Genomic DNA, 27,849 nt, shown 5'->3' with positions numbered 1-27,849 from the left:
AAAAAAAAGAAAAAATCGCCAGGTGCTTTTCTGATTCACACATTCATGGTTTTGAGCCATTGGCATAGAAGAACATTTATTCCATTACAATGATTTCCCTCATTTGTTGGGAGACTACCATGTGAGTCAGGTGCTCGTGAAGTCTGTAAATTTTATATGCTGTTTGTCCAGGTGCAGACTAATGACATATCCATGTGAGAGGAGTCTGTGATGAATTGTTGAATCTGTGGACCAGTCAGTACAAAAGCCAATCAGGAAAGCCTGTAGTTTCAGGAGAGATCACTTGACCAGGCTGTCAGGGGTACTTCATAAATGCTACAGGGAGGTCTTTAAGGAATCGAAAAATTGTATAACTTATTGGCATGATTAAATGTATATACTTGGGAGGATATATGGCCAGTTTTGAAGATAATGAAACCAGATTGGTCAGGATGAAAGATTTATGTTGAAAAGTAGTCAGAAATAAAGAAAGGTAAGTTTGAGTGCCAGACTTGGGAATATGTTAAAGTCAATAAAAAATATGTTTAAAGCAGGAAAATACCCTGGAAACTGAGTATCACAAAAACATCCTTTCATTATATCTTTTGCAAATAGAGCAGAGTAGACATGGCAGCACATTCATCCTCTGCAGTACTTGCTTTGAAAGATTACCCAGTGGTAAGAATTTTGGGGAATTTATTAAATTTTTCAAGCCATTATGGTCACATTAAGTACTTTATTGCTTCAGAACTTAAAAGAATTAATCTCCCTCCCGAGGCACTTTGCCTCTGTCAGGGAATATTTTGGTCATTAGAGAGAATATTTTTTATTCTTCCTCAAAGCTGGTATGATGGATATTGTAAGGTGTGGCCAAAGTCTAGAACTTATTTCATCTCTTCCCAGATATTTTAAATCACTGTTTCCTTGGTTGATGCCATAGCATGGTGTTTAAAATCATGAAAACATGAATAATTTACTAGCATTTTCAGTTGTGCAATTCCTCTTTTTAAATTGTATCCTGCTGGTTTGATATACAAAATCTTGGCAACAATTCCTAGACCTAAATGCTGTGTTGCTACTGATGATGATGGGCATTTAACATAATTTCTTATTAGGTTACCTGTGACCAAAATCTTCTCCAGTTTATTAATTTTGAGAGCAGAGGTCAACTTTTTCAGATACCTGCTGACCTTTTTTGACCATTAAGTGACTTTCAAATATCCTTTTAAAACTTAACTTTAAGTTGTTTATTAACTAACATGCATGAATTTACGCAGATCTATTCACTCTGTCACCTGCTTGGATTTCTTGGATGGCTGACCGGGGCTACAGCCTGGGGATGGGATAACCAGCTTGTTTCAATTGCTGGAAGGTTTCCATTGAACCTCCCCTGTCCTGGACAAATCAGGCCACCATCCAGACTCTGGTTGTGGGCATTGCTTTATGACAAAATGAAGCTTATTGGCCTCCATGTGGAACGATTCTGTAGCATTTGGCTCTAAAGTAGCTGAGCCAAAGATGCCACAATCTGTTGGTAAGAATTTAGTTTCTAATTAGGGATTGCTGTGAGAGTTGAGAATAAGTAAGGAGGTTGAGAAAACTCTATGATTTTATCATCATTTTACAAAGAAACTTTTAGGATGAAAGAAAGGTATTTTGTTAACTGAAGAAGGAACCACCAGTTCACTTCTTCCTGTATTAGATTTTTTTAAAAAATGAGGCTTTCTGTTAAATTTAAAAATGGCCTACATGGACATAATGAGAAGCTTACCCATTTGGTTTTTGTGTCACCATACCTTCTCTTTTAAAGGTGTAGAATTAAAAGAATACAGTGGAGCAAGACAGGGATGCTCACTTTTGCTCAACATTGTAGTGGAAGTCCTAGCCAGAGTAATTAGGCAGGAAAAAGAAATAAAAAGAAATAAAAGACATCAAAATTGTGAAGGAAGAAGTAAAACTGTCCCTATTTGTAGATGATATGACTTTATATATTGAAAACCTTTAAAAATTCCACCAAAAAACTGTTAGAACTAATACATGAATTCAGTATAGCAGCAGGGTAAAAAATGAGTACACAAAAATTTGTGGCATTTTTATAATGTACTAATAGTGAACTATTGGAGAAATTAAGAAACAGTCCCATTTATAATTACATCAAAAGAGTAAGATATCTAGGAATAAATTTAACTGAGAAGATAAAAGTCCTGTACTCTGAAAACCATAAGACAGTGATGAAAGAAATTGAAGAAGACACAAATAAATGGAAAGGTACTCTGTGCTCATGGCTTAGAAGAATTAATATTATTAATATACCCATATTATTCAAAGCAACCTATGGATTCAGTGCAAGCCCTATTAAAATTCTAATGGCATTTTTCACAGAAATAGAATAAACAATCCTAAAATTTGTGTGGAATCACAAAAGATCCTGACTAGCCAAAACAATCTTGAGAAAGAAGAACAAAGCTGGAGGCATCATGCTCCTTGATTTCAAACTATATAACAGAGCTATAGTAATCGAATGATATGACATTAGCCAAAAGAAACCCCAAACAGATATATTGGTCAGTGGAACAGAATAGGGAGCCCAGAAATAAACTCGTGCATGTAAGGTAAATTAATTTATGACAAAGGAGGCAAGAATATACAATGGGGAATGGACAGTCTCTTTGATAAATGGTGTTGGGAAAACTGGACAGCCACATATGAAAGAATGAAATTGGACCACACTACCTTATGCCAAACACAAAAGTTAACACATAATGGATTGAAGACTTGAATGTAAGATCTGAACCCATAAAACTTAACAGGAGAAATATAGGTGGCAGCTCATTGGCATTGGTCTGGGCGCTGATTTTTTGTATCTGGCAACAAAGGCAAAGAAAAGTAAACAAATGGAACTAAATCAAACTAAAAAATTTCCATCCAGTGAAGAAAATCATCAACAAAATGAATGGGAGAAGGTATTTGCAAATCAGATATTTAATAAGGGGTTAATATCTAAAACATACAAAGTACTCACATAGCACAGTAACAACAACAACAAAATCCAGCTGAAAAGGACAGAGGATCTGAAGATACATCTTTCCAAAGAAGAAATAAAGGGCCAATAGGCTCACGAAAAGACACTCAACATCACAAATCGTCAGGAAAATACAAATCAAGACAATGAATTATCACCTCCTACCTTTCAAAATGGCTGTTACCAAAACAACAAGGAATAACAGGTGTTGGTGAGGATGTGGAGAAAAGGGAACTCTTGTGCACTTTTGGTGGGAATGTAAATTGGTGCAGCCACTATGGAGAACAGTATAGGAGTTCCTCAAAAAATTAAAAAATATGATCCATCAGTTCCACTTCTGGGTATTTTGAAGAAAACAAAAACACTAATTCAAAAAGATAGGCACGCCTGTGTTTACTGCAGTATTATTTACAATAGCGAAGATCTGGAAGAAAATCTAAGTGTTCATCAGTAGATGAATGGATACACGCACACAGTAGAATACTGCTCAGCCATAAAAAAGAATGAGATCTTGCCATTTGCAACAACATGTAGACCTTGAAGGTATTACCCTAAGTGGAATAAGAAAAAGACAAACACTGAAATAATACGATCAGAAAAACAAACAAATGAACAAACAAAGCAAAACCAAACTCAGATACAAAGAACAGATTGGTGGTTGCCAGAAGGGGGAGGGGAAGAGGAGTGGGCAAAATGAGTAAAGGGGATCAACTGTAAGTCAGTACTGTGTTGCATATATGGAACTTACTAAGAGAGTAGATCTTGATGGTTCTCATAAGAAAAATTTTTGTAACTTTGTATGGTGACAGATGCTAATTAGACTATTGTGGTGATCATTACATAGTGTGTACAAATATTGAATTATGCCCAGCACCTGAAACCAATATAATGTTATATGTGAATTATATGACTGTTTAAAAAAAAAAAAAAGGAAAAACAGGTACACAAAGAACTAATGGAAAAAAGTATATAGAGAGGCATCTGCGCATCCTGAATAGAAGTAAGCCATTCATTTGAAATGTGAAATGAAACAGACTAAGCCAGCACACTTCTTCCCCATGATGGAATATTTCCCCTGTGCCTTTGGAGAGGTTAAGGAAAAGTTATATCCGACTAGGTGTCCTTTTAAAAGCTTAATTTTTAAAGGTTTCTATGTGGACTGCAAAAAAGGACAAAATCATTGTTCGTTATGCCAAGTGGCATAGACTCATTTACAGGGATGACATTATAGTTCTTATATAGTATAGCTGCTATGATTAACGGGTTTTAAATGACATTTTCCCTTGGGGGATGAGGCTTTCCCAGGAAAAATCCGATTAATGTCTTCATTACTTAGGTTAAAGTCAATACTGAAAGACTTCTTATGGGAATAAATGGCTTTGATTTTTCTCTCTAGAAACCTAGCTCTGTCCGCATCGATCAACTGGATCGTGAACAGTTCAACCCCGATGTGATTACTTTTCCGATTATCGTCCACTTTGGGATACGCCCTGCACAGTTGAGTTATGCAGGAGACCCACAGTAAGATATTTCTCGGTGTTTGTCTTAGCCAATTTCACCTTCTACTAACAGCTGAATTAGCAGAGGTATATCCTTTAGTGGATGTTTTCTTATTAAAAAATTAAGACCTGAAATGAGCCATGTTTCCAAATTTAGGTTACAAAATGAAACAGGTTTTGGTAGCTCCTGAAGAATTATTTTCTCTATTGATTTGACTGCAGGAAATTATTCAGTAGATTATCCTTGGCAATTTTGGTCAACTTGAGTCCCGTATATTTTTAACTTTTAAGGAACTTTTCCTTTATTCATCATAACAATATTTATTGTTATTATTATTTATTTTTTCAGTGCACTCTAGAGGAAAGTAGCACCATGTTCCTAGCACTGCCGGATTTATGCAGAATTCTATTTTGGGAGGCATCTTAATAAGAGCTCAAGATTCCTTGCAAAGTCAAGGGTTGCGTTGTAAGGAGAAGGCATGACTTCTGACTCTTAGAATTGATGTTACTTTCCACAGTTGAGTTTTTCCAACTGGCTTGTTAGTGTTTTTCTGGGAGAAGATGAGGATGTGTGGGAATGGAAATAGTACCATTATATTCTTCAGAAGTATTTGGATTACCTACCTCGGTAAACAGTTTCCTGACTTAATTTTTTTTTTTAAGGATTCATAATGGGAGAAAAGGGCATGGGAGATTTTCAGTTCATAAATACAATTCTGGCTGATACATTAGAAGAGGCTAAAGGGTTTTGTTCTTTTTTTTCCCCCTTTGGATAAAAGTATGAAGCAGTGAACCAGGCACTGTGTAAGTACTTCTTTCTTTCCTCCATTCTCTAAAAAATTGTTACCAAAAAAGGAGAGACCCAGCTAAGGCCAAGAAAGGAGCAGTTTCAATATGACAGAAAATTTGTTGAAAGTCCCTTCTTGTCACAAATGTTAGTAGAATGTGATAGGCTCTCGTGGACTCTCAGATGGCAGGACTGTGTGCTGCTACAGGACTGCATTTCTCTTCCTTCCCAGGACGCTTTAACAGGATCCTTTAGACTAATCTAGCTTATCACATTATTTGGCTTCGACAACTGTGCTTGTTTCTGTGTGGTGAATACAAATTGGTGCGCACCCTTTGTCTTTTTCCCTCTCCAGTGGAGAAATGGATACAGCTGTGTAGCTTGGGTATGGGCACAAACGGCGTTCTTTTTTAATACTCTCCAACTTTTACTTTCAATGTAGGCAGTTCAGAGACCGACCGTGTCCTTGTTAATAAGGGGTGTTTCTTTCAACAACCTCAGAAAGTACATATTTAAATAAAATAGGTAACCATGAGAAATGATACGTTTCTGTTGGTTTTTATGTGTCTTTGGAACTCTTTCCCGAGAGATTCGGGCATATGTAGTGACACCTCATTTTCAAGATAGACATATAATTATCAACTTAATCACTAGGTTCCAGATGACTCTCGGTCATCCTGCTCTGCTGCCCCCAGATCAGATCCTTCCTTAGAATGATGGTTTGTTGCCATTAAGGATATCCAAAAGAATGTAATTTATGATTCAGCACGCCTATTAAAACAGCTGGATTTATTGCACTTCAGATTCTCCTGCTTTTTGTCTGAGATGTCTGTCTGTCCTTTTCCTTAGGTACCAGAAACTGTGGAAGAGTTATGTGAAACTTCGCCACCTCCTAGCAAATAGTCCCAAAGTTAAACAAACTGACAAACAGAAGCTGGCGCAAAGGGAGGTTGGTATCAAGTCCTGTTCTTCCGGGATTAATAATGATGTGCTTCAGGTTTATTTTCAAGATTATCGCATTACACCATGCTTCTAGAATAAGATGGAAAAACACTTCTAAAAAAAAAAAATCATACTTTTCTCTCCTCACATTAGTAGACAGATGGATTTCTTTTTCGTCTTTTAGTATCTAAGAGAACATTACCTCCACTACCCTACTAAAAAGGCTTGTTTCTTAATGGTTTTCTACCATTGGGAATAAATATATCTTATAGAAATTTTTTCAAATTTTACAGTTGCTGGGTCAACCTTTTATCATTGATTAGACTGTACTTAATGTAATTTGGGTCATACTCAAATTTCTTGGTTTTAAGGTCATAAAAGACTGCCTTTCATGTGTCTTCCATAGGTCTGTTATTTCAACAGGGTAAACTTATAAGGTTTTATATCCCGAATTTCATATTTTTTACTAATGGGTAGTATTGTCCTGTATTCCAGGATCATTTATGTTTTCGTTCTTAATTCATAATTTTAAGAATAAATGGATTCAGTATCAACATAAATTTTGTCTCAATGATGTTTTATTTTGCTTTGGGTATAAGAGAGCAAGGCTTTGAAGCTGGGAAAAGTGTTTGAATTCTGGTCCTGTCACTTCCTGTGACTTGAGCCGGATACCTTCATTATAAAGAGGGAACCAAAGCTTGGGGAGACCGACTGAAATTTCTCTCTGTCATTGGATCCAGGGAGAAAGGTGGTTGTGTGGACTTCTGAAATACTCCATTTAGCTTTCCTCCAGTGGTATTTGATCTGTAGTAGCCATTTAATCAATGATGCAGGCTGTGTGATAGTTCCTGTTATGAATTCCTGTGAGATTTTTGTTGAAGTGTGCAGATATAAAATTTTTTTATAATTAATTATTTGAAGGGGAGAGTCAGCTCCTGATCATGTCTTGCAGAAGTTTTAAATCATTGTCTTTTTTTGAAGAAAATGTACCCTTGCTACAAGAGGTTTTGTAAGGGTTTTACAAATTAGAAGGCAACTTTTAGAATTATGTGGGTTGCAGATTAATTTACTGATTGTCTTTCTTAGATGTAAATGCTTAGCATAAGGCTTGATGTAAATATAATTTTTGCATTCTGATTTTAAGTCCCAAACATCACACTTTATCTCTTTTATCAGCAAAAGGGCATTTTTTTTTTTTTTTTTGAACTCACCAGAATGGCTGATTTGGTTTAGATTTTTTCTTATCTGGTTACCAGGATAGGCTGGCTTATACCCAACGCTTAGAGTATCCTAGCCTTTATTTCAAGTAAAATATTGTAATTTGGCATGAAGAGGTTTGAATACCTGAATGCAAAGGTGATATTGAATGAATCCAGCTTATTTTCTAATGCTTGATGTTTGGCTTAATACTGCTTCACAACTGTCAGGTTACTCATCATAATGAGTTCTTTTCTAGGAAGCGCTCCAAAAAATACGACAGAAGAATACAATGAGGCGAGAAGTAACAGTGGAGCTAAGTAGTCAAGGATTTTGGAAAACTGGCATCCGTTCTGATGTCTGTCAGGTGATGACACCTCGGAGAACACATTTGTACCTATATATTTTTTTCTTGAAAAGAAAGTTTTCCTAATTCTGTTAAGTTGCTATAGAACATACTATCTTATAGCTAAATGGAACACCAACCATAAATTGCTCGTTTTGGTTTTGTTTTTATATCATTTTTCATGTTGCCTTGTTGTGTGTATGTGTGTGGGTATGCGTGTGTGTGTGTGTGCATGTATGTGCATGGTGGTGAGGTGGGGGGTGCAGTTACTTAGTAATGCTTTCTGTCTGTGCCTATTGAGTGAAGGCAAGTGTATTCTTCAAATGCACCTGCCTGTGTGCAGCGAATGTGTGGGTGCTTGTCCAAAGACATAACTCCAACAGTTCTACAGGCAGACTCCTGAAGACCGTGTTGTCCGAACTTTCCAGACTGATGACTCATACTTACACTGCGGAGAACGGAAGACATTAATGAACAAAATCAAAATAAATTTCCTATTTGAGCCAAATGATAATAGTTTTTCCTTGGGTGAACTAATAGAGGAACATTTCAGCTGTATATAACTCTCACTGATAACTATTTTTGTTTTCCCTATGAGTGGAATTTATACCAGATTAGAGACCCCTAAAACCAAGCATATTCTTTGAGTCTTTACTTCATTCTTTAGTTATGATTGATACTGGTTACATTTCATGAGAATTAGAGTCAAGGCAGTGAGTACCCAGGCAGAGGTCAGGTAGTGTATTTTGCCATATTCAGCTGTTGGGAAGAATACTTACAGCTTCCACTCACTGTTTTGATGGCAGCATGCATGGTAATAAGTTCAAGCTGTCTCGGGTATTTATTTCATCACAATGAGGTGTTTTTTCTTTAAATCATTAGTGTTCGCATTTAATTATTATATTGAACAGTGGGATTTAATCTTCTTATTAAAGGGATGTCTGGGTGACTCATTTACATTGTGATGTCCAGAGCTACATATTTTTATGTTAAGTTGGACTGCTGTTGATGCCTTGTTACTAGATAGTTCGAGAATAATGCTCTACCATGGCAGCCATCTGTGTCTACAAAATCTTCAGTTATTTTGCTAACTGAGCGTTTTTTTGTTTTTTTTTTTTTTTTAACTGTAAGTATTCAGAAGTATCTTCTGCTGATGCTTTCTTGGGGCCTTGGAGCTATATTATCTAGTTTTTCTGTTTCTCCAAAACCAACATAATGTCATCCTAAGGTAGACATCATAAGAACACTGAGCAGAATGTTCAGCAATCTGCTCAAAATCTGGTGCCGTCAGGGATAAGTCAGAGTTGATAGAGACATCATAAAATTGGAGAGCATTAGTAACTGGAAGGGACCTTAGAGATTTTTCAGTTCAGTGGGCTTTACACTTGTGTTTTTGGTTAAATTTGAACTTTCTCTTTTTTTGTTTTTTAAACAAAACCCCGTAGAGCCCTAATTTGTGAAAAGATAAAGAAGAACTGATTGGTGGGTGGTGGGTATGGAGGGAGTGTCCAGTTGTATTCTATTTCCACCCTGTGTAGTGGGGCCCTAAGGCAGTTTTGTTGAACTGAACACAATTTTGTTTAAAGCATTGAGCCTTTTGCCCCCTTTTATTTTGGCGAAATGCCGGCGCACGGGTGCGGAATAATCCGTTCTTCCACAGTTCCGTGTTCTTTAGCTGTGTCACAAATACCTTAGTCTGGCTTCTCAGCTAGATTAGAAGCAACTGGAGGATGAGGTTATCATCTCCTCATGTATTAGATTTCACATTCTGTTTCAAGATTGGCAGGCAAAAGCACTCAGTTCCTTTGACTAACTGGTCAGAGAAATTGGATCCTAACTCAAACTCTTGCCAAGGTGACTACTCCTTGATCTAATAATAGTCCCTTCCTCTGTAGGACCCCCTCTTCCAAAGACCATTGCCATCTGTTTAGAAGCCATGTTTCCAGTCTCCAATCCTCCTGTTTTTTACAAGTAATGTTGGCCTTATTTAATTCCTTAACCTAGAATAAATGCTTCTTTTAGTGTTTGTTCCTCAAATAAGATAGCAGGTGGCATGTAATAATGCAGTTTAAAACATTCAGAATAAAGGCATTTAGTATGTTTGTTAAGGAAGAATAAGAATCTGAGAAATAGGAGTTAAATGAATACTTTGAATAATCCTGAACCTGTGAACAGATAGACTCATGCGTAATTTTTTTTTTTAAAGATTTTATTTATTTATTTGACAGAGATCACAAGTAGGCAGAGAGGCAGACAGAGAGAGAGGGGGAGAGAAGCAGGCTCCCTGCTGAGCAGAGAGCCCAGTGTGGGGCTCGATCCCAGGACCCTGAGATCATGACCTGAGCCGAAGACAGAGGTTTAATCCACTGAGCCACCCAGGCGCCCCAAGACTCATGCATAATTTTGAGGGCAAAAAGCACTTCTTTAAAACCCTCAGGGGTGGGGATGGGGGAGGGATTCTCTGTTTGGTAATTCATTGATGCAGAACCTACTGTTCATCAGTAATAATTGCTGGTAGGTTGCTGGCAAAAGCATTGTGGTGTTATCTGGCTGCTGCTGGAGGTAAAACTGTTGTAATAATTCTAAGGTGGAGAAACGTTAAGTACCAGTCTCTCATTCTAGAAGTATGATTTCCCAACCAGAGAAGTTACTGGGGTTTTTATGACATTAGAAAAGTCTGCATTTTGCCCCATCCAATATTAGAACGAATGGAACTCTAGGACTGGGCCCGGAATCTGTAATTACATGTGGGCTAAATGCAGAACTTGAAGCCATGTTTAGAGACAGACTATTAAAAGGTTTTTTTCTGTGTTGCTGTTTATTAGTGACTTCTGGGCAATACGGAGGTGGGGGGAGAGCAGGGAGTAAAACCTGAAACTGAGGCTGAAAAATTCAACAGTATGCCTCAGAAAAGGTAGAAAGTCAACATGTTGCTGCAGGATCTGTATTTTAAGAGTGGGGTTCTGCCCACTGAGCTTGAATTGGTATCTTATAGATAATTTGCTTTGGTAAGGAGGTGACTCATGGGGATCAATAAACTGAGCCATAAGAACGGAGAATGGGTAAAGGTGACAGAGACATCAAAAAAGGAGCAAGGAATCTGCTACCATTATGGTTCTCTAACCCGCGTAAGGCTTATGCTGCACTTGGGGGTGCTAACTCCTTGAGAAAACTAAGGAGACCCAGGTGCATGGAGAATTGCTGGGAGAAGGAGTTGTGGTGGTTGGTATTTGTACTGAGTAGACGCAGGGCTGTATTTGGACTCCTTAATAGCTGTGCTGTTTTCGCACAGTGACTCGAGTGGAGTGGAAGGCTGCTGTGCAGTATCACACTAACTGATATTTTCGCTCCATGATCTATTAAGGGGTGACTGAATAGTGAAAATAAGTATCTCCAAGGATGAGGAGGTTTTGGACAATGCATTCAAGGAATCATTTTCTAAGTTAGAACTTGGGGTGGAAATAGAGATTTATACCTCCAAGAGACATATGGCTTCACAGTTACTGTTAACAAATTTTTGAACCATGTGAGATACTTGATTTTTTTTTTTTAAACTGGAGATGTAGTGCTTCTTATAAAGGAAGAGAACAAGATTTTGTTTGAAGGCTAACTGACCTGATAGAGAGCTGTCAGAATTACAATTTATTATGCAAATTTCCAACATTTTCTACAAGATGAGGGAGAAAAGTGTGGTGAGCTCTGTGCCATCCTCACACAGCTTCAGCCCTTACCAGCAGCATCTCTGTAACCTCAGTCACTGCTCATGTTTTCCTGATTGTCTGCTACATCTGGTTCAGTCTGCTCCAATGGCCGTTCAGATGGGATCTGTACATTGTCGTGAGTTGCTGTGTTTTAATTCTCTTTAGGTTCTCATTCCATTTTTCCCTTTGTTTTCCTTGCAAATTCTTGTTGTTGAAGAACCTGGATCTTGTGTTCTGTAGTGTTCCTAAGGTCTAATCTGGGTTTTGCTGATTGCAACTTCATGGTATCATTTAACATGTGCTTCTCTTCCTTATATTTCCTATAAATTATCATAAACTGCTATCTAATAGAATACCACTGGCCATACATGGCTATTTAAATTTAAATTAATTAGAATTAAATGAAATTAAAAATTCAGTTCTTAGCTGTCCTAGCCATATTTCAAGCACTTAATAGACTATTAAGACTATCTGGCTAGTGCCTATTATAGCAATAGAGATGCAGAATATTTCCATCATCATAGAAAGTTCTATTGGATGGCAGTGATCAGATTTAAGTTTATTTTTTTGCACAACTTTTTCATAGGTGGTAGTGTGGTGTCTCTCTCTCTCTGTGTCTTTTTATAAGTGATAATCCAAACATTTAATAGTTCTTTTAGAAAGTAAATTCTGTTCATAGAAATCTGACTTAATCTGACCATTTTTCAGTTGAAGAGATAAGTCTTCAAATTGGAATGTATTTCTCCTCAGTCATGTGCCCTTTTTTAAATTGAAGTATATAGTTGATATAAAATTAAATTAGTTTCAGGTGTGCAACACATAGTGATTTAACAATTATTTACATTACAAAATACCACAATAAGTATATTACAGTATTACTGTGTTGTACTTTTTATCTCTGTGACTTATTTATTTTACAACTGGAAATTTATATTTCTTAATTCCCTTCACCCATTTCATCCATTCCCTGACCTCCCTTCTCTTTGGCAATCTCCAGTTTGTTTTCTGTATTTATGAGTCTGTTTCACTTTTGTTGTTGTTTGTTCATTTGCTTTATATTTTAGATTTCATATATAAGTAAATCATAGAGGTTTTTTTTTTTTTGTTTTGTTTTTTTTGTCTTTCTCTGTCTGGTTTATTCATTTAGCTTAATGCCCTCTAGATCCATCCGTGGCCTCTTTTTTATGTGTGACATTACTAGTCACCGATGAATTATGACCTAGACCTGTATTTATTAAGAGCTGCCAAAGTGATATTTTAATTCTGTCTTTCTTTCTGCATTTATTAGTTAGAATACTTAAAAAAAAAATAATCTTCCTCTCGGTACTGGTCCCATATAGGGACTCCATATGACACCTACTTGATTTATTCTGTAATACACGAAACAGTAGTCCCAGAATAACAATATTAATGGCACCCCAACAAAATGACCATGGGAAGTAGGTGTTTGTTTGGGGGTATTCCTTGTGGTCTGTGATTCTCTGCAGATTGATCACACAAGGCCTGCACACTCAGATTACTCTTTTTAGGTCACTTGTGCTTAGACCACAAACTAGTTACACAGTTAGATTCATTTATTTCATTTGACTTTTGATTTTAAGTGTTTCTTTTTAAATATCATTTTATAAATCTGTAAAATAGATACCGTAATTCCAAACTTAGGTTTACAAAGCCAAGTCTGATTTTAAAAATCTAATTTATATCTGTTTCTTCTACCCCATTCTTGCCACCCCGAGCCCCTAAAAATGATTTAATTTTCCTTTTTAATATAAACAAAAACATACACACGCATGCTCTTTGTTTGGCCTCCCCTCTGTCAAACAGTTTTTGTTACGTGGTCACGATGAGGTCCATTTTCTTTGCTTTTTTTTTTTTTTTCTTTTTCTATCTCTTTGTATTTAGGGAGGTTTATAATTCTGTTCTAATGGTTATCTTTATGTTAACACCTTTGTAGTCTAATGAAACTTTTCCCTCTGCTCCTGTGTGTGTGTGTGTGTCCCATGTCCCATTGTCCCATTACTGAAAATGATTACTGTTTACTATTTCTTGTGCTCCTTTTATCCAGGATCTAATTTGAAGTAATTATCCTCTTGCTGCAAGTTAGTATCTATGAGGTACACAGCAGCCTCGTCCTTGCTGTTCATGGACTTCACATTTTCCCTTCATTTTCTGATATTTATACTACTCTGTAGAGTATTAAGCATTTCCTATAATATCAACTCACAGTTATCTACAGGTAAAAATATATTTGAAGATAATTGCTAGTTTATATGTTAGTGTTTATCCCATGTTCTTCCCCCCACCCTTTTTCTTCAATTGAGCTCATTTCTAGTAGATTCCTTAGTCTGCCTTCGGCTCAGGTCATGGTCTTGGGGCCCTGGGATCGGCTGGCATGGAGCTCTCTGCACAGCGGGGAGCCTGCTTCTTCCTCTCTCTCTGCCTGCCTCTTTGCCTGCTTGTGATCTCTGTCTCTGTCAAGTAAATTAAAAAAAAAAGGCTTATTAAAAGAATGATCCTTGAAGTCCTACATGTTCCTAACCATTTGTCTTTAAATATAAAGGCCATGTAAGCTGGATATAAAATTTGTGGTTTATGTTTTCTTTCATTAACATCTTAAATACGTTTCCATTGTTTTCTGGCATAAAGCAATGCTGTCAGTCCTTTTGGTTAATTTTTTCGGATATGCTGTGTACCCTTCCATTATATACTTATAAGTTGTCTTTTTTCTCAGAAAAGTTTCCTTGGATTACACATTTCATTATTCTGTCCTGTTGTTTTGGTTTTCTTTAAGGATTCCTGTTATATGCTTCTTGTATCTTCTTTGCTTGTTTCCTGTATCTGTCACTATCTTTTTAATCTTTCATTTCCTGTTGATTTTTTATTTCTCTAAAATTTTTCCTTTTCCTATCTTTTATTTCTCAAAGCACTGTCCATTGGTTAATTTGTTTTTTTCTTCATTCTGTTTAGTCTCTGTTCTTAAAATGATTATTTCCTTTTATGTCTTTTCCCTGAGTTTTGTCACTTCTTTTCAAATCTTTCATCTAGTCATTTCATTTCTGAGTTATGATAATATTTATTTGTAGTTTTCTTTTACAGCTCCAATTGCTTTCTTTATTTTGTTTAGCTTGTTTTGAAATGTTAGGTCATAGTTTTCATCTGTTTTATTGGCATGTTTCTCTGGCTTTTCTTTTTTTTCTTTTTTTTTTTTTTTTAATTACCTGAGGAATCTTATTCTGTTCCTTTTCTCTGTTTTCTGATAAAATCCTTGGATGGTATTGGATCATGATTCTTTTCTGTTTCTCTTCAAGTTAAATAATGTTAAATAAGTTAAATGAAATATTTTCCTGTATTTTAAGAAGGCAGTTGGGGCACCTGGGTGGCTCAGTGGGTTAAGTATCTGCCTTTGGTTCAGGTCATGATCCCAGGGTCCTGGGATCAAGCCCCCCATCAGGTTCTCTGCTCAACAGGGAGCCTGCTTCCCCCTTTCTCTCTGCCTGCCTCTCTGCCTACTTGTGATCTCTCTGTCTGTCAAATAAATAAATAAAATCTTAAAAAAAAAAAAAGGCGGTATAAGCCAAATTAGCCCCTCCTTCTACTGTTTTTGCAAAGTGATTTTAAAAAAAAGGACTTTTGATACCTGAGACCTGCCCCCACTGCTTCTTTCTCTATTTTATCTAGATTCCCTCTTTCTTTTGCTCTTTATTGTTCCTCTCCTGCTTAAATGTGGCTTTTACCCCCAGCACTGTCTTCACACCATGGGGCTTTACCCTGAAAGGGAAGTTCAGTTTTTCATTGAGCATTTATAGGGCTTCAGCCCTCTGGCGCCATTACACTGTCCTCTTGTACTCACTGCAGAGCCCTCTCCAGTTTTGGTCACATTTGGTCACATATTCTTTCCTTTTTTTTTTTTTTTTTTTAAGATTTTTTAATTTATTTTATTTATTTGACACAGAGAGAGAGAGCACAAATAGGCAGAGAGGCAGGCAGAGAGAAAGGGGGAAGCAGGCTCCCTGCTGAGCAGAGAGCCCGATGCAGGGCTCGATCCCAGGACCCTGAGACCATGATCTGAGCCGAAGGCAGAGGCTTAACCCACTGAGCCACCCAAGTGCCCCTTGGTCACATTTTCTACGAATATATGTTAATTTGGGGGTTCTTGCATTCTCAGGGCTGTCAGAAGCCCTGCTACTCTCCTTGTCTTTTCTCTCTCACAGATGCTGAGATCTCCTAGATCTTTGTCCTCACCCTGTCTTATTTAGGTGTTAATGGGGGTACCTTGTTGTCTAGTTTTTATTGTTCATATTGCTTATAGGTGTGTTTTGCTAACCTGGTTGCTCAGTTTTTATGAGAGAATTTAAATAGCTTTACACATACAGCCATTTCCATACAATCTTTTTTAATTTTTATTTTTTTTTATTTTAATTTTAATTTTTTCCATACAATCATTAAAGGAGAAAACATTTGTGAGACTTGAATTGGCAGGTTAGAGGAAGATGCCCAGTGATTGTATGTATTTCAACATTGCAAAGATTGATACTTTAAAAAAAACTGAGCTAGAGTTGTTAATAGTCTTGTAGATAACATTGAGACTTTGTTGCCTGGGTTACAAGATAGACATGGTCATAGATATCTTTTAGTGGTATTCACAAGAAGTAGACTTCACCTGGAAAGAGATACTGGTGTAGTGAAGGGACTCAAAGCTGTTTCATACCAGTAAAAGTTAAAAGAAATAAGACTTAGATTAACAAAGAGAAGATGTGGAGATATTACTGTTACATATAGTTTGTTTTTCTCCTGGGGTACAGCTAGGTTCAAAGAGATAAACTTTCAAAAGAGACAGATTTGAGCTAAATGTTAATAATAATTTTCTAATCATCAGAGTACCCTAAAGAGTGTGCTCTTTCCTTTTTAAAGAGAAATTTATTAAGGGGGCTCCTGGGTGGCTCATTCATTTAAGCGTCTGCCTTTGACTCGGGGTGGGATCCCAGCTTCCTGGGATGGAGCCTTACATTGACCTCCCTGCTCAGCAGAGAGTGTGCTTTTCCCTCTGCCTCTCCCCACCATACCTGCTGTCTCTCTTTCTCAAATAAATAAAAATCTTAAAAAAGTTATTAAGCATAGTAGATATACAATGTTATATTAATTTTTGCTGCACAACACAGTGATTCAACACCTCTATATGTAGTGCTCACCTTGGTAATTGCAGTTGCCATCTGTCACCATACTCTGTTACAGCATTATCGACTATATTCCCAATGCCTTCCTTTTCATTGCTGTCACGTTATTTTATAACCGAAAGTTTGTACCGTTTTAACCTCTTTTACCCATTTTGTCTGTTCTCCATACTCCCCTTCCCTTTTGCAATGACCAGTTTATTCTCTGTATTTTTTAAATTATTTCGTTTGCTTCTGTTTTTTTGTTTGTTTTGTTTTTTACGTTCCACACATATGTGAGGTCATACAGTATTTGTCTTTCTCTAAGTGACTTATTTCACTTAGCATAATAACCTGAAGAGGGTGTCCTTTTTTGACAGGTGATGATCCATCCCTCCCTGGAGGTATTAAAAAAATAGCCAATTTACCAGTTTGAGTTCATACTTCATAAAGATAGGTGGACTGCGTAGTCTGCATGCCCCTTTTACCTTGAATTTGTAGCAATTTTCTGCTAAAGCTTTTTTCTTCTTGAGCTTTCTGCAGTTTAAATGCCTAGAAAGTGATACTATGCTTTGGCCACACATTTTGTTTCCATATTACTGTGTTTTTTAATGCAGCACTTACAACAACAAAGTGGACAAAATGCCAGTGATTCAGGTCATAATGACATATCTCTGGGAAGCCCTTGAAGCAAAGAGCATGTCCTTACTGTTTTTCTCTTCCACAGCTGTAGTAAGCCTTGCCCGTGAAGGTGCTCAATACGCATTTATTGAATTGAACTGGAAAGAAGGACTTCCTGTTGATTGGAATTTCTACTTGGGAGCACGAATCTTTCCTTATAAGTTAATACGGGAAACTGATTTTCTGCAGTTACAAGCAAATCCATTATCATGTATTTTTAAACAATGCCATCTGAAAATACTTCAAAGACTAAAATGATATAATGCGTATGTCAGTCATTCTGTGGGCTGTGCCCAGCCTCTAGGTTCTGATGAATAAGAATGACTCCTTCTTTCTCTTGAGCTCTAGGAAAGTGTAATTAAAAAAAAGAAAAAAACAATGACTTTTATGAAATTATCTCCCAATAAGGAATCTTTAGCCAAATGAAAAGTGATTGAAATAAAAGTAAAAGTTCCATGTCCTCAGGTGACAGAACTGTATTGGTAGTTATAAAAGCTTTCCTTGGAGTATTAGATCATTAAGTATTAAACCTAGAATGGCCTTTTGAGATCACCTGACTGAGGAAGTTCTTACCTGGAGGATAGTGATGGGCTTTTAGGGGTCTTTGAACCTATTAAAATTGCATACATTTTTTGCATGTTTGTGCACATAGGCATTTTTCTGGGGAAAGGGTAATTTTCTTTAGATTCTCAAAAATGTCTTGATCCTGACAAAGTTTCAGAATTTATGAACTCTAGTCCATTTTCTTACCAGTAAAGATAGACAGGGAGGCACAGAAATTCTGCTGGTTTCGTTGAGGTCACCCTGCTGAATGCTGATGAAGCAGGGTTGTTCCTACTTGAATGAGGGCTAAGAAGCCTTGTACTAAGATAAGCAGTTTTTTGGTATTTGCTCATTTAATCCTTTTAACCCTCCCCCCCTTTGGAAATAGCTCTCCTGATGATCCTTATTCTGTAGGTGAGGATACAGAGAGAGATCAAATAACTCCCCTGCCAAGTTCCACAATGAATGAGTGAAGCAGGAATCAGACCGAGGCATTGTGATTCCAGAGACTATACCCTGAGCAACAGTAGTCCACCACCCCTCAAGAGGGGATTGGCAGGGATGCCACGTGGCCAGTAAACTGTTTCAAGACTTTGGCAGTTGAAATCTGGGATGAGAAAAATGGTTCTTGTTTGTTGTAAAGTAAATGAAGGATTATTACAAGTTTTTATCGAGATAAACATATTGGAATTTTCTTCCTAGCATGCCATGATGTTGCCTGTCTTGACCCATCATATCCGCTACCATCAATGCCTAATGCATCTAGACAAGTTGATAGGATATACTTTCCAAGATCGTTGTCTGTTACAGGTAAGAATTACTCGCCTGTACACTCACATAACAGCAAAATAGGAGTAATTCATCTTGCAGGTTACAAATGGAACATTGAGATTCTCCATTCTGGGAGATGATGAGGATGTTTAGTAACACAGCTCTCTCCATTACTCTACTCTGGTTGACACTTTCAAACACTTTTTCTCACCTTTCATTTTATTTTATTTTAATTTTTTTGACACTATCCCTAAAGAAATAGACTAAAGCTAAAATTTGTCTGTCAAGCCTGAGTCCTTTCTTTAAGGCTTGTGTTCTTTATGGCTCTTCTTTCCAGGTGATAACTATTGTAATTCTCCTTTGAAAGATGTGGATTTTTAGGTTTCTTTATAGAAAAGGTCTTGCACTAGAGCTCTGGAAATTTGACCCTGGAGAAGATAAGATGGAAAGATCAGGGCTTAAAATTCTACTGGTTAGATCTCTTTTAGCTATTTCATTTGAGATAATACAAAGATGGCACTTCTGTGCTGAGTTTTTCAGACTAAATTTATTTTGTTGAAATTTTAGCTGGCCATGACTCATCCAAGTCATCACTTAAATTTTGGGATGAATCCTGATCATGCCAGGAATTCTTTATCTAACTGTGGAATTCGACAGCCCAAATATGGAGATAGAAAAGTTCACCACATGCATATGAGGAAAAAAGGTATGTTTGGATTCAACTCTTGTGTTTTGGTCTATGCTCCCTGTTGTAAATTAAGTCCCCACCAGGAAAAGTTTCCTGGTGACTGTTGCATATTCTCATTTTGTAGTGCTTTCTGACCCATAACATAACAGCATTCACTTTGAGCATTATTATAAGGATGGATGAATTTTTTAGGAAAAATTTTTGCTACTATCAAGTGTTTTAAGTAACTAAATTGATCAGACTTGTAGACATGCAGATATCAAACCTTTTGAAATCAAACTGGGGTAAGATAGATAATAGCCTTTCTACGTATCATATCATGGTCCTAGAATGCTTCTAACAGTATTTCCTTATTTATTTACTTTTTAAATAGGAATTAACACTTTAATAAATATTATGTCACGCCTTGGCCAAGATGACCCCACTCCCTCAAGGTAAAGTAGCTTTTGTTAATAATAATAGCTTTATGGAGGTATCATTCACATACCATACGAGTCACCCACTTGACGTATACTATTCAATGGTTTTTAGAATATTCACAGAATGGTGCAGTCTTGATCACTACTTAATTTTAGGATGTTTTCAGCATCCCAAAAAGAAACCTGTACTCTGCATTTCCCTTCAGTCTGCCCAGCCCTAGGCAACCACTATTCTACTTTCAGTGTGCTTTCAATTTTTATGGATTTGCCTATTCTGAACATTTTATATAATGGTATCATACAAGTATGTGGTCCTTTGTGACCAGCTTTTTAAAATAATCATTTTTATATATTCCAGATACAAATCTCTTATCAGATACGAATTTGCAAACATTTTTTTCTCATTCTATGGATTGTTTCTTCATTCTTTTGAAGATATCCTTCAGAGCAAAAAAGTTTTGATGAAGTCCAGTTTCTCTTTTACTTGTGTCGCTTGGGCTTTTGGCATCATGTTTAAGAAGCCATTGCCTAATATAAAATCACAAAGATTGGGGCACCTGGGTGGCTCTGTGGGTTAAGGCTTCTCTGCCTTTGGCGCAGGTCATAATCCCAGGTCATTGGGATTGAGCCCCGCATCAGGCTCCCTGCTCAGGCAGAGAGCCTGCTTCCTCCTCTCTCTGCCTGCCTCTCTGCCTACTTGTGATCTCTCTCTGTCAAATAAATAAATAAAATCTTTAAAAAAAAAAAAATCACAAAGATTTACATATTTTTTTTCTATTAGGAGTTCAGTAGTTTTTTCTCTCAACATTGAGATCTTTGGTCTATTTAGAGTTAATTTTTGTTTATGGTGTGCTATAGGTGCATTCCTTTTGCTGTAGATATCCAGTATCATTTGTTAAAAAGACTAATCTTTTTCCATGAAATTGTTTTGGCACCCTTGTTGAAAATTAATTGGTGGTATATGTGAAAGATTATTTTTGGACTCTGAGCTCTATTCCACTGATCTGTATGTCTGTCCTTATGCCAGTACCATACTGTATTGATTACTGTAGCTTTATAGTAAGGTTTAAAAATAAGAAATGCAAGATCTCCAGCTTTCTCTCTCTCTCTCTCTCTCTCTCTCTTTTTTTTTTTTTTTCAAGATTATTTTGACTATTTTGGATCCATTACATTTCCACGTGAGATTTTGGATTAGTTTATCAATTTCTGCAAAGAAGTTGGCTGGGATTTTGATAGGGATTATGTTGCATCTATAGTTCAATTTGTGAACAGTTGCCATCTTAATATTAAGTTTCTGAACCTTCAATATCTTTACATTTATTCAAGTTGTTTTTAATTTATTCCAATAGTATTTTATAGTTTTAAGTGTACATTTTGTATGTCTTTTGCTAAATTCATTCCTGGGGTTTTTTGTGTTTTGTTTTGTTTTGTTGTTGTTGTTATATATGGAATTGTTTTTCTTAATTTCACTTCTAGATTGTTCATTGCCTGTGTAGAGAAATAGAATTGATTTTTTTATATTGATCTTCTATCTTACAATCTTAATGAGATCATTTGTTAGCTCTAATAGTTTTTTAGTGGATTGCTTAGAATTTTGGGGGGTATATGATCATATCACCTACCAATAGAGATAGTTTTACTTTTTCCTTTCTAGTCTGGATGTCGTTTCATTCTCTGAACATAGTTGCCTTGGCTAGAGCTTCCAGTATAATACTGAATTGAAGTGGTGAGAGTGGATCTTTGTCTTCTTCCTAAAATTTTTAGGGGAAAGCATTCTTTTGCATTGAGAATGGTGTTAGCTATGCATTTTTCATAGATGTTTTTTATCTGGTTGAGGAAGCTCCCTTCTGTTCCTAGTTTGCTGAATGTTTTTTAATGAAAATGTATAGAATTTTGTCAAATGCTTTTTTTGTGTGTCTGTTGAGGTCATCATCTGTTTTTTTTCTCATCATTTATTCTATTCATATGGTGTATTATGTTCATTGATTTTTGGATATTGAACCAACCTTGCTTTCCTGGGATACATCTCACTTGGTTATGGTATATAATCCTTTTTATATGCTCTAAACTTAGTCTGCTTGTATTGCGTTGGGTATTTTGTATCTATATTCGTAAGTTATTGGTCTGTAGTTTTCCTTTTCTGTGATGTTTTGTATGGTTTTATTATTAGGATAACACTGGTCTTATATAATGGTCTTATAATGGGTTGGAGATACCTTTTTACATTAACATTCTTTTGTGCGGACTTGAGCCCCTGGAGAATCTGGAAAGAAAGTGGACTGGTTCTAAACTCATAAACACACATGGAAAACTGAATGGAAGCAAGGCTGATGAAGCTCTGATGTTGCTCTCAGGAGGCTTATCTATGTGTGTGAAACAAGCAGGTTATGTTCTGAAAGGCAGTGGAGGAGATTGCTTGAGGGCATATTTCTTTTTTCACCAGGCAGTTGAAAAGTTGAATAGGCAGGCTTGTCCCTCTTGGGTTCCAGGCTTTGGAGGATGAAAGGTGGGTTGAGCGGGTTTAGAAGTGACAGAGTTGACAGTTGCTGCAGCTCAAAACTGGCCTCCACAGCCAAGAGAATGACCAGCCATAGTTAGCATAGCTTCCTTTTCTACCTTTTTTTCATCTGTCACTTTTCTTTCTAAATTGGCTTGCCTTGAGTTGCTCTCTTGAAATTATCATAGACCATACTATCTTCCTCTTCAAGAGGTAAAAAGAAAGGCAGAATGAAACTTTAAATTCCCGTTTGAAGATGATCAGATGCCTTACTATGGTATTCTGTGAGCGTCTAAGATCAGAAAAGAACTGTCTAATTAGAAGAGCCCTTAATCACACCCTCAGGGACAGTGTGGCCATGGTTTCATTTTCCCTGCTATCTTGTAGAGTTTTCAGATGACCAGTTCTTATTTTAATAAGTGGAACCCTGAGTTCCCTACAGCCCCGTTAGCAAGGCTACACATGCCCTACACGTGTACTTTTTAGTGATGAAAGCATGAGCTTAAATTATCTTTGTTTCATCTATCCCAAATGTAGTTATTGGTATAAATTGTCTTTTGATAGTGCTGTTCAGATGTCACGATTTAGGTTTTCTTTTGCTCTGTCACAAAGAGATGGCTTTCTTACTGTGGCAGAAGGAATTGAGAAACTGTGTTCATATTGAAAATGACAGAGAATAAACAAATATCTCTTGTCCTTTGCTGCTCGTGTTGAGAGCCTTTTGCCGTGTACCTGATCTTACTGCTGATGACAGAGCTGACCCCACGTTTCTGTTCAGGAAGAGTCTCCTCGACGCTTTGGTGGCCAGCTCTGTTGCTGGCCGGCAGCCCGCTGTGCACAGCTGTGGGAGCTTCCTGCGAATTCAGTTCGATGGGACATTTATCTGGTGCCTTTTGAGTTTGAGGCAGTTTATAGGTCTTTTAGAGGAATTTAAGGCAAGTAAGACAAAGCCCCCACTTACCAGGAGGTGTGACCAAGAGTGCCATAAGCCTAAATAACTTCATGAAAGGGGTCCTTTGGTAAGTGCTTCAGTGAAGGTCAAAACCAAAACATACATAGTCTGCTGTGGGGCTGATAGCTCTGGTGGTTGTTTAGGGATTATAGGTCAGTTTTTTATTGTATACTTCAGTGATTGAATTCACTTGAAGTGATTTGCCCTCTCCCTTTTTTGTCTCAGTTTGCTGTTCTAAGATGGGAGGCATTTATCCCTGCTCCTTGGAAGTGTTTGTAGATCTCTGACACAAACACTCTCAAATTGCAAGTGTCAGTGATTGTACCTCCTCCCAAGCGAGCTTGCTCAGAGCTTCAGACTTGAGAAAGGACAGCGGGAATGAGCTGCTAACGGAAGTGGGAATATGAAGGAGCAAGGCAGGCAGGAGGGAGGGCTGAGGGGAGGGGCTCTCGATCCAGTTCTTTTCCTGGTCCTCCTGGAAACCACTCCTCACACCCCTGCCCTTCCTGCTCTACAGTTAGTGACAACATTTTGCCAGTTCTGCCCTCACACTGCCTCTGCATTCAGTCATCTTGCTATCTCTGGAGCCTGAATTCTAGTTTTTAGCTATAACTTGCTTGAAAGCTTTCAGTGATGTCTCATCACCTACTGGATAAGCCTGAACCTCCCCATCTGCATCCAGCAACCGAGACCTGGCCCCAGGCCACTTTTCCAGGCTCGTACTGCTTTTCCCTGTGGCTGCTTACACACCATTACCACTGCTCTCGGGCTCACTCTTTCCCTTCCTCAAACGCCAACAGTCATTCTACATCTCCCCCTGGAATGCCCCGGAACCCTGTTTTAAGGCCCAATTTTCTTTACTGTAAGCATCTTGACGGTCTTTGGTCATACTCTTTTTCTTTTTTTTTTTCAAATAGTACCTTTTACAAAGCAAAAGCTCAGTAAATAAGTATTAAAGGAAAGAATGCCATTCATGATATTATTTTCATGTCAACTTATTGTTTACATTTCCCTAGAAATAGGGAAACTTGGATATTAAGAAATAGGAAAACTTGGATGGTTAAGCACCATCAGCAGAGGTTTAAATGGCAGATTAGTATCTTACTTAATCTGAGTTGGCACCAGGTAGGATTTACAAAAAGGCATGAAGTCTTAAATAAACAAAAATCTGTCTATCAGAACTCTAAAATAATTCACTTTTATGATGGCATCATCTCATGCGAATTTGTCACCCATAATTTTTTAAAGTGTCACTGTTTAAATGCATAAATCTCAGTTGTATAATTATATTTAAGTTATAAAAATTTCAGTGAATGGTTACCACAGAAAGGATATCTGAAGGATTAGGCTTTTGGTGGCATTCAAGTAATCCATGTATGATCAGTAAGACCTTTGGGAAAGGGACTAGAAGACTGGTAATGGAAAAAGAAGCTGCCTTGTTTCATTTTGTTTTTTGATTGGTAGAGTCGTTGGTAGACATCATATTTAAGAATGTGTTGGAACAAAGAGTGATTCACGTATGGACTATTAATGTCTCTGTGTTTAAGGAAATGGTAGTTACAATTTCAATCCGTTATACATAAATGTCTTGCATTCAAGACAATAAATCATGCTTGAGTATATGTGAATTCCACTGAGTAGATTTGCTGGCTTAAAAATTCAGGTTAAATTCCAGAGATGCTTAACCTGGGATCCCTGGGTCCAGCAGGTCTCAGATCTGGTATCTCCGTGACCTTCCCTTCCACTAAGTGTCCAGGTAGATGTAGTGAATAGAAGGAATTCCTGAACCCGGTGGAAGGTTCAGCTGATCTCCAGCCACCCTTTCAAGCTTTAGTTGACCTGTCACTGGTTGAGGCCTGGAAGGAAAGGTGAGAAAATGTCCATACCCTCTCCGTGGCAGTTACCCTTGGACTTGACCCATCCCAAGATGGTTTTCCATGGCATAAAGGTTACCTTCCAGTGATTCCTGTTACAGGGAGACTTATGTTTTATAAAGTGTTTTGAATTCCTCAGACCAAATGTGCTATATAAATGTTACAGTTAATCTGGATTTCCTAATGTCTTTGTTGATTCAGTTCTCAAAAACAAATGGAGTGTTTATTGTTCAGTAAACATTTCCTCTTAGAGCTTACTAGTACTTATAAAGAGAGTGATCAACGAATGTAGAACAATAGAAGAAGGAACAAAGGCTTTGCTGCTGTACTCAACAGTGACTAGAAGCTCACTCTGTCCATTTTTTCTGGATAAACCATTGGATTAGGAATTGTCCAGTATAATAATAAACTGAAGTGGTATTTAATCCCCATTTCTGTTTGTGGCTCATTGCCAGTGTTTAGTCACAGTGAGGATACAGAAAAACGTGTTGGATGTGGGGAAATTATTTAGTGGATGGCAGACTCACTATTGAATAAGCCCGTGTGGAACTGTGACCTTGTATTTTAGCACACTGAATAATAGTCTAACATTGTGGTTATTAAAATCCTAGACATAGTTCTTGTCTCCCTGAAAGTTTATAAAACAAATTAAAGTATAGCTTATGCCAGTATGAGTTCATTCACATAGTATCTGACTCAAAGCAGCTACTATTCTTTGATGAGGTGTCCTGTCTTTTAATAAAGCAGAAGACAATCCAGCTAGGGTTTGTCTTCACCCCAGGTACGGTTTCTGGCTTTCCATGTTAAGTAGATTTTCCTGGGTAGTACTTTGAACTGCTGGGAAGAAAATAAAGTCTCTACCACAGAAAATACTATTTGCATTTTACTGACATTTGGAAAAGAATAGGATGATTCTAATTCTTTCTTTTTAAAAAAACTCACCATTTCAGGGGACGTGGGTGGTTCAGTCAGTTAAGCATCTGCTTTTGGCTCAGGTCATGATGTTAGGGTCCTGGGATTGAGCTCCATGTCCCCACTGGATGCGGAGCCTGCTTCTTATTCTTCCTCAGCCTCTACTTGTGGCTTGTACTCTCTGTCTCTCAAATAAATAAATAAAACCTTTAAAAAAAAAAAAAAGACCAAAAAACTCTCACCATTTCTTTTCTTTGTTCCTGTCTCAGGACAACAGCTTATTAGGTTTCACAAAATTAAGTTGGCAAGAAGTCTGAGGGATTAACATGTTACCATGTTAACTAGAGCCTCTATTCCTTGATGCGTTCTCCAAGAATGATGACAGACACTTTTGGAGTTCTGCTGTATTTGACAAAAAGCAAAGTGCAGTATCAAGTAGCTTCCAAATGATATATTTTTTAAATATAATGCTTAGTCAGGGGCATCTGGGTGGTTCGTCATTTGAACGTCTGGCTCTTGATTTTGGCTCAGGTTGTGATCTCAGGGTTCTGGGATCGAGGCCTGTGTTGGGCTCTGTGCTCAGCGGGGAGTCTGCTTGAGATTCTCTCTTAGTCTCCTGCTCCCCCACACTGCGCTCTCTCTCTAAAAGAAATCTTTTAAAAATATATACTGTTTAGTCACTCTTGGCTAATGGAGTAGCAGCAAAAAGTCTTTTAAAAGCTAATATAAATTAGGTAAGACTAAGAAGAATAGTTTGAGGGCCTAATTAATTTCTTTTCTTTTCTTGTTTTTTTCTTTTTCTCTTTCTCTCCCCCTCCCTTCCTCCTTCCCTTTCTCTCCATCCTCTCCTTCTCTGTTAAGCTCTTGGATTATGAATTCTTTACCACAGGCATAAGTTGTTCACTCTTTCTTAATCTCACTTTCTATTTTTGGCTATTAACTGCTTTCCAGAATGCGTTTTTCACATAAATTAAGGGTTTGAATCACATCTTTGTTGCTCAAGTCTTTCTTGTTTTCTCCTATTACATTTATTTTCCTTTAAAATTCTCAACTGTGAAGGAATGTTAGGGTGGAAGAATTAACTTATGAGATATGTGAGATAATATAAAATTGAACTCAAATTACCAAGTAGATAATTTGGTAGCCGAGAGTCATTTAATTTGTAAATAAATATTTTTTTATTTTCCACATATACTGAAACCATAAGGTGACTTTGAATATGGAAACTAAACTGGCACCCAAGAAGCAGGGAACAATAAAAGATAGTATATAATTTTGAAATAAACTGAGTGACAAACATTAAATCATGTGGGGGTGGGGATGCAGGTGTGGGGGTGTGCCAGCATCACTGGGGGCTCCAGCAGTTACGACAGGTACCCAGCTAACATTAAGAATGAGTAGGATTTGGGAGAAGTAACATAGAAGGGACAAGCAGTAGTGTGTCTGGTACAGTGCAGAGGTTGGTCTACTAAGAGTTATAAATTGCTGTTGAAAGTAGATGAGGGGATGCCTAGGTGGCTCAGTTGGTTAAGCATCTGCCTTCATCTCAGATCGTGATCCCAGGGTCCTGGGATCGAGCCCCACATGAGGACGGGGTGGGGGTGGTGGTCCCTGCTCAGCAGGGAGCCTGCTTCTCCCTCTGCCACTGCTAGTGCTCCACCTGCTTATGCTCTCTCTGTCAAATAAATAAAGTCTTTAAAGGAAAAAAAAAAAGTAAATGAAATGGGTGACTACTGTGGAACTAGATAAAAAATGGCCTTGAAAACTAGGCAGGTTTGGACTTGATAGTCAGCTATTGAATTTTTGGAGAAGATAAGGTTCAGTGTCAGAGATATTTGAAGAAGTCCCTAGAGTAAGGCGAGATCCTGCACAGGCCCAGTCCTGTCCCT

The 27,849-nt window shown here is 37.4% G+C and overlaps 1 protein-coding gene across 6 annotated transcripts in view; it reads left to right on the top strand.

Annotated features, from left to right (window-relative positions):
* The window catches only part of DROSHA (drosha ribonuclease III), a 120,905-nt gene that overhangs the window by 55,807 nt on the left and 37,249 nt on the right, over positions 1–27,849 (top strand). For 5 of the 6 annotated variants that reach the window (XM_032861917.1, XM_032861921.1, XM_032861922.1 and 2 more), the window contains 6 exons: positions 4,398–4,522; positions 6,137–6,236; positions 7,686–7,793; positions 18,550–18,657; positions 19,186–19,324; positions 19,680–19,740. In XM_032861917.1, the coding sequence (XP_032717808.1) occupies positions 4,398–4,522; positions 6,137–6,236; positions 7,686–7,793; positions 18,550–18,657; positions 19,186–19,324; positions 19,680–19,740 (641 nt within the window). The remainder of the gene's footprint in view (positions 1–4,397; positions 4,523–6,136; positions 6,237–7,685; positions 7,794–18,549; positions 18,658–19,185; positions 19,325–19,679; positions 19,741–27,849) is intronic. The other variant, XM_032861920.1, reaches the window with a different exon arrangement.

Source organism: Lontra canadensis, unplaced genomic scaffold, assembly GCF_010015895.1.
Source record: "Lontra canadensis isolate GAN:19392208 unplaced genomic scaffold, GSC_riverotter_1.0 scaffold22, whole genome shotgun sequence".
NCBI lineage: Eukaryota > Metazoa > Chordata > Mammalia > Carnivora > Mustelidae > Lontra > Lontra canadensis.
Note: the sequence above shows the minus strand (reverse complement) of the source record. Positions and strands in the feature narration are given on the sequence as shown.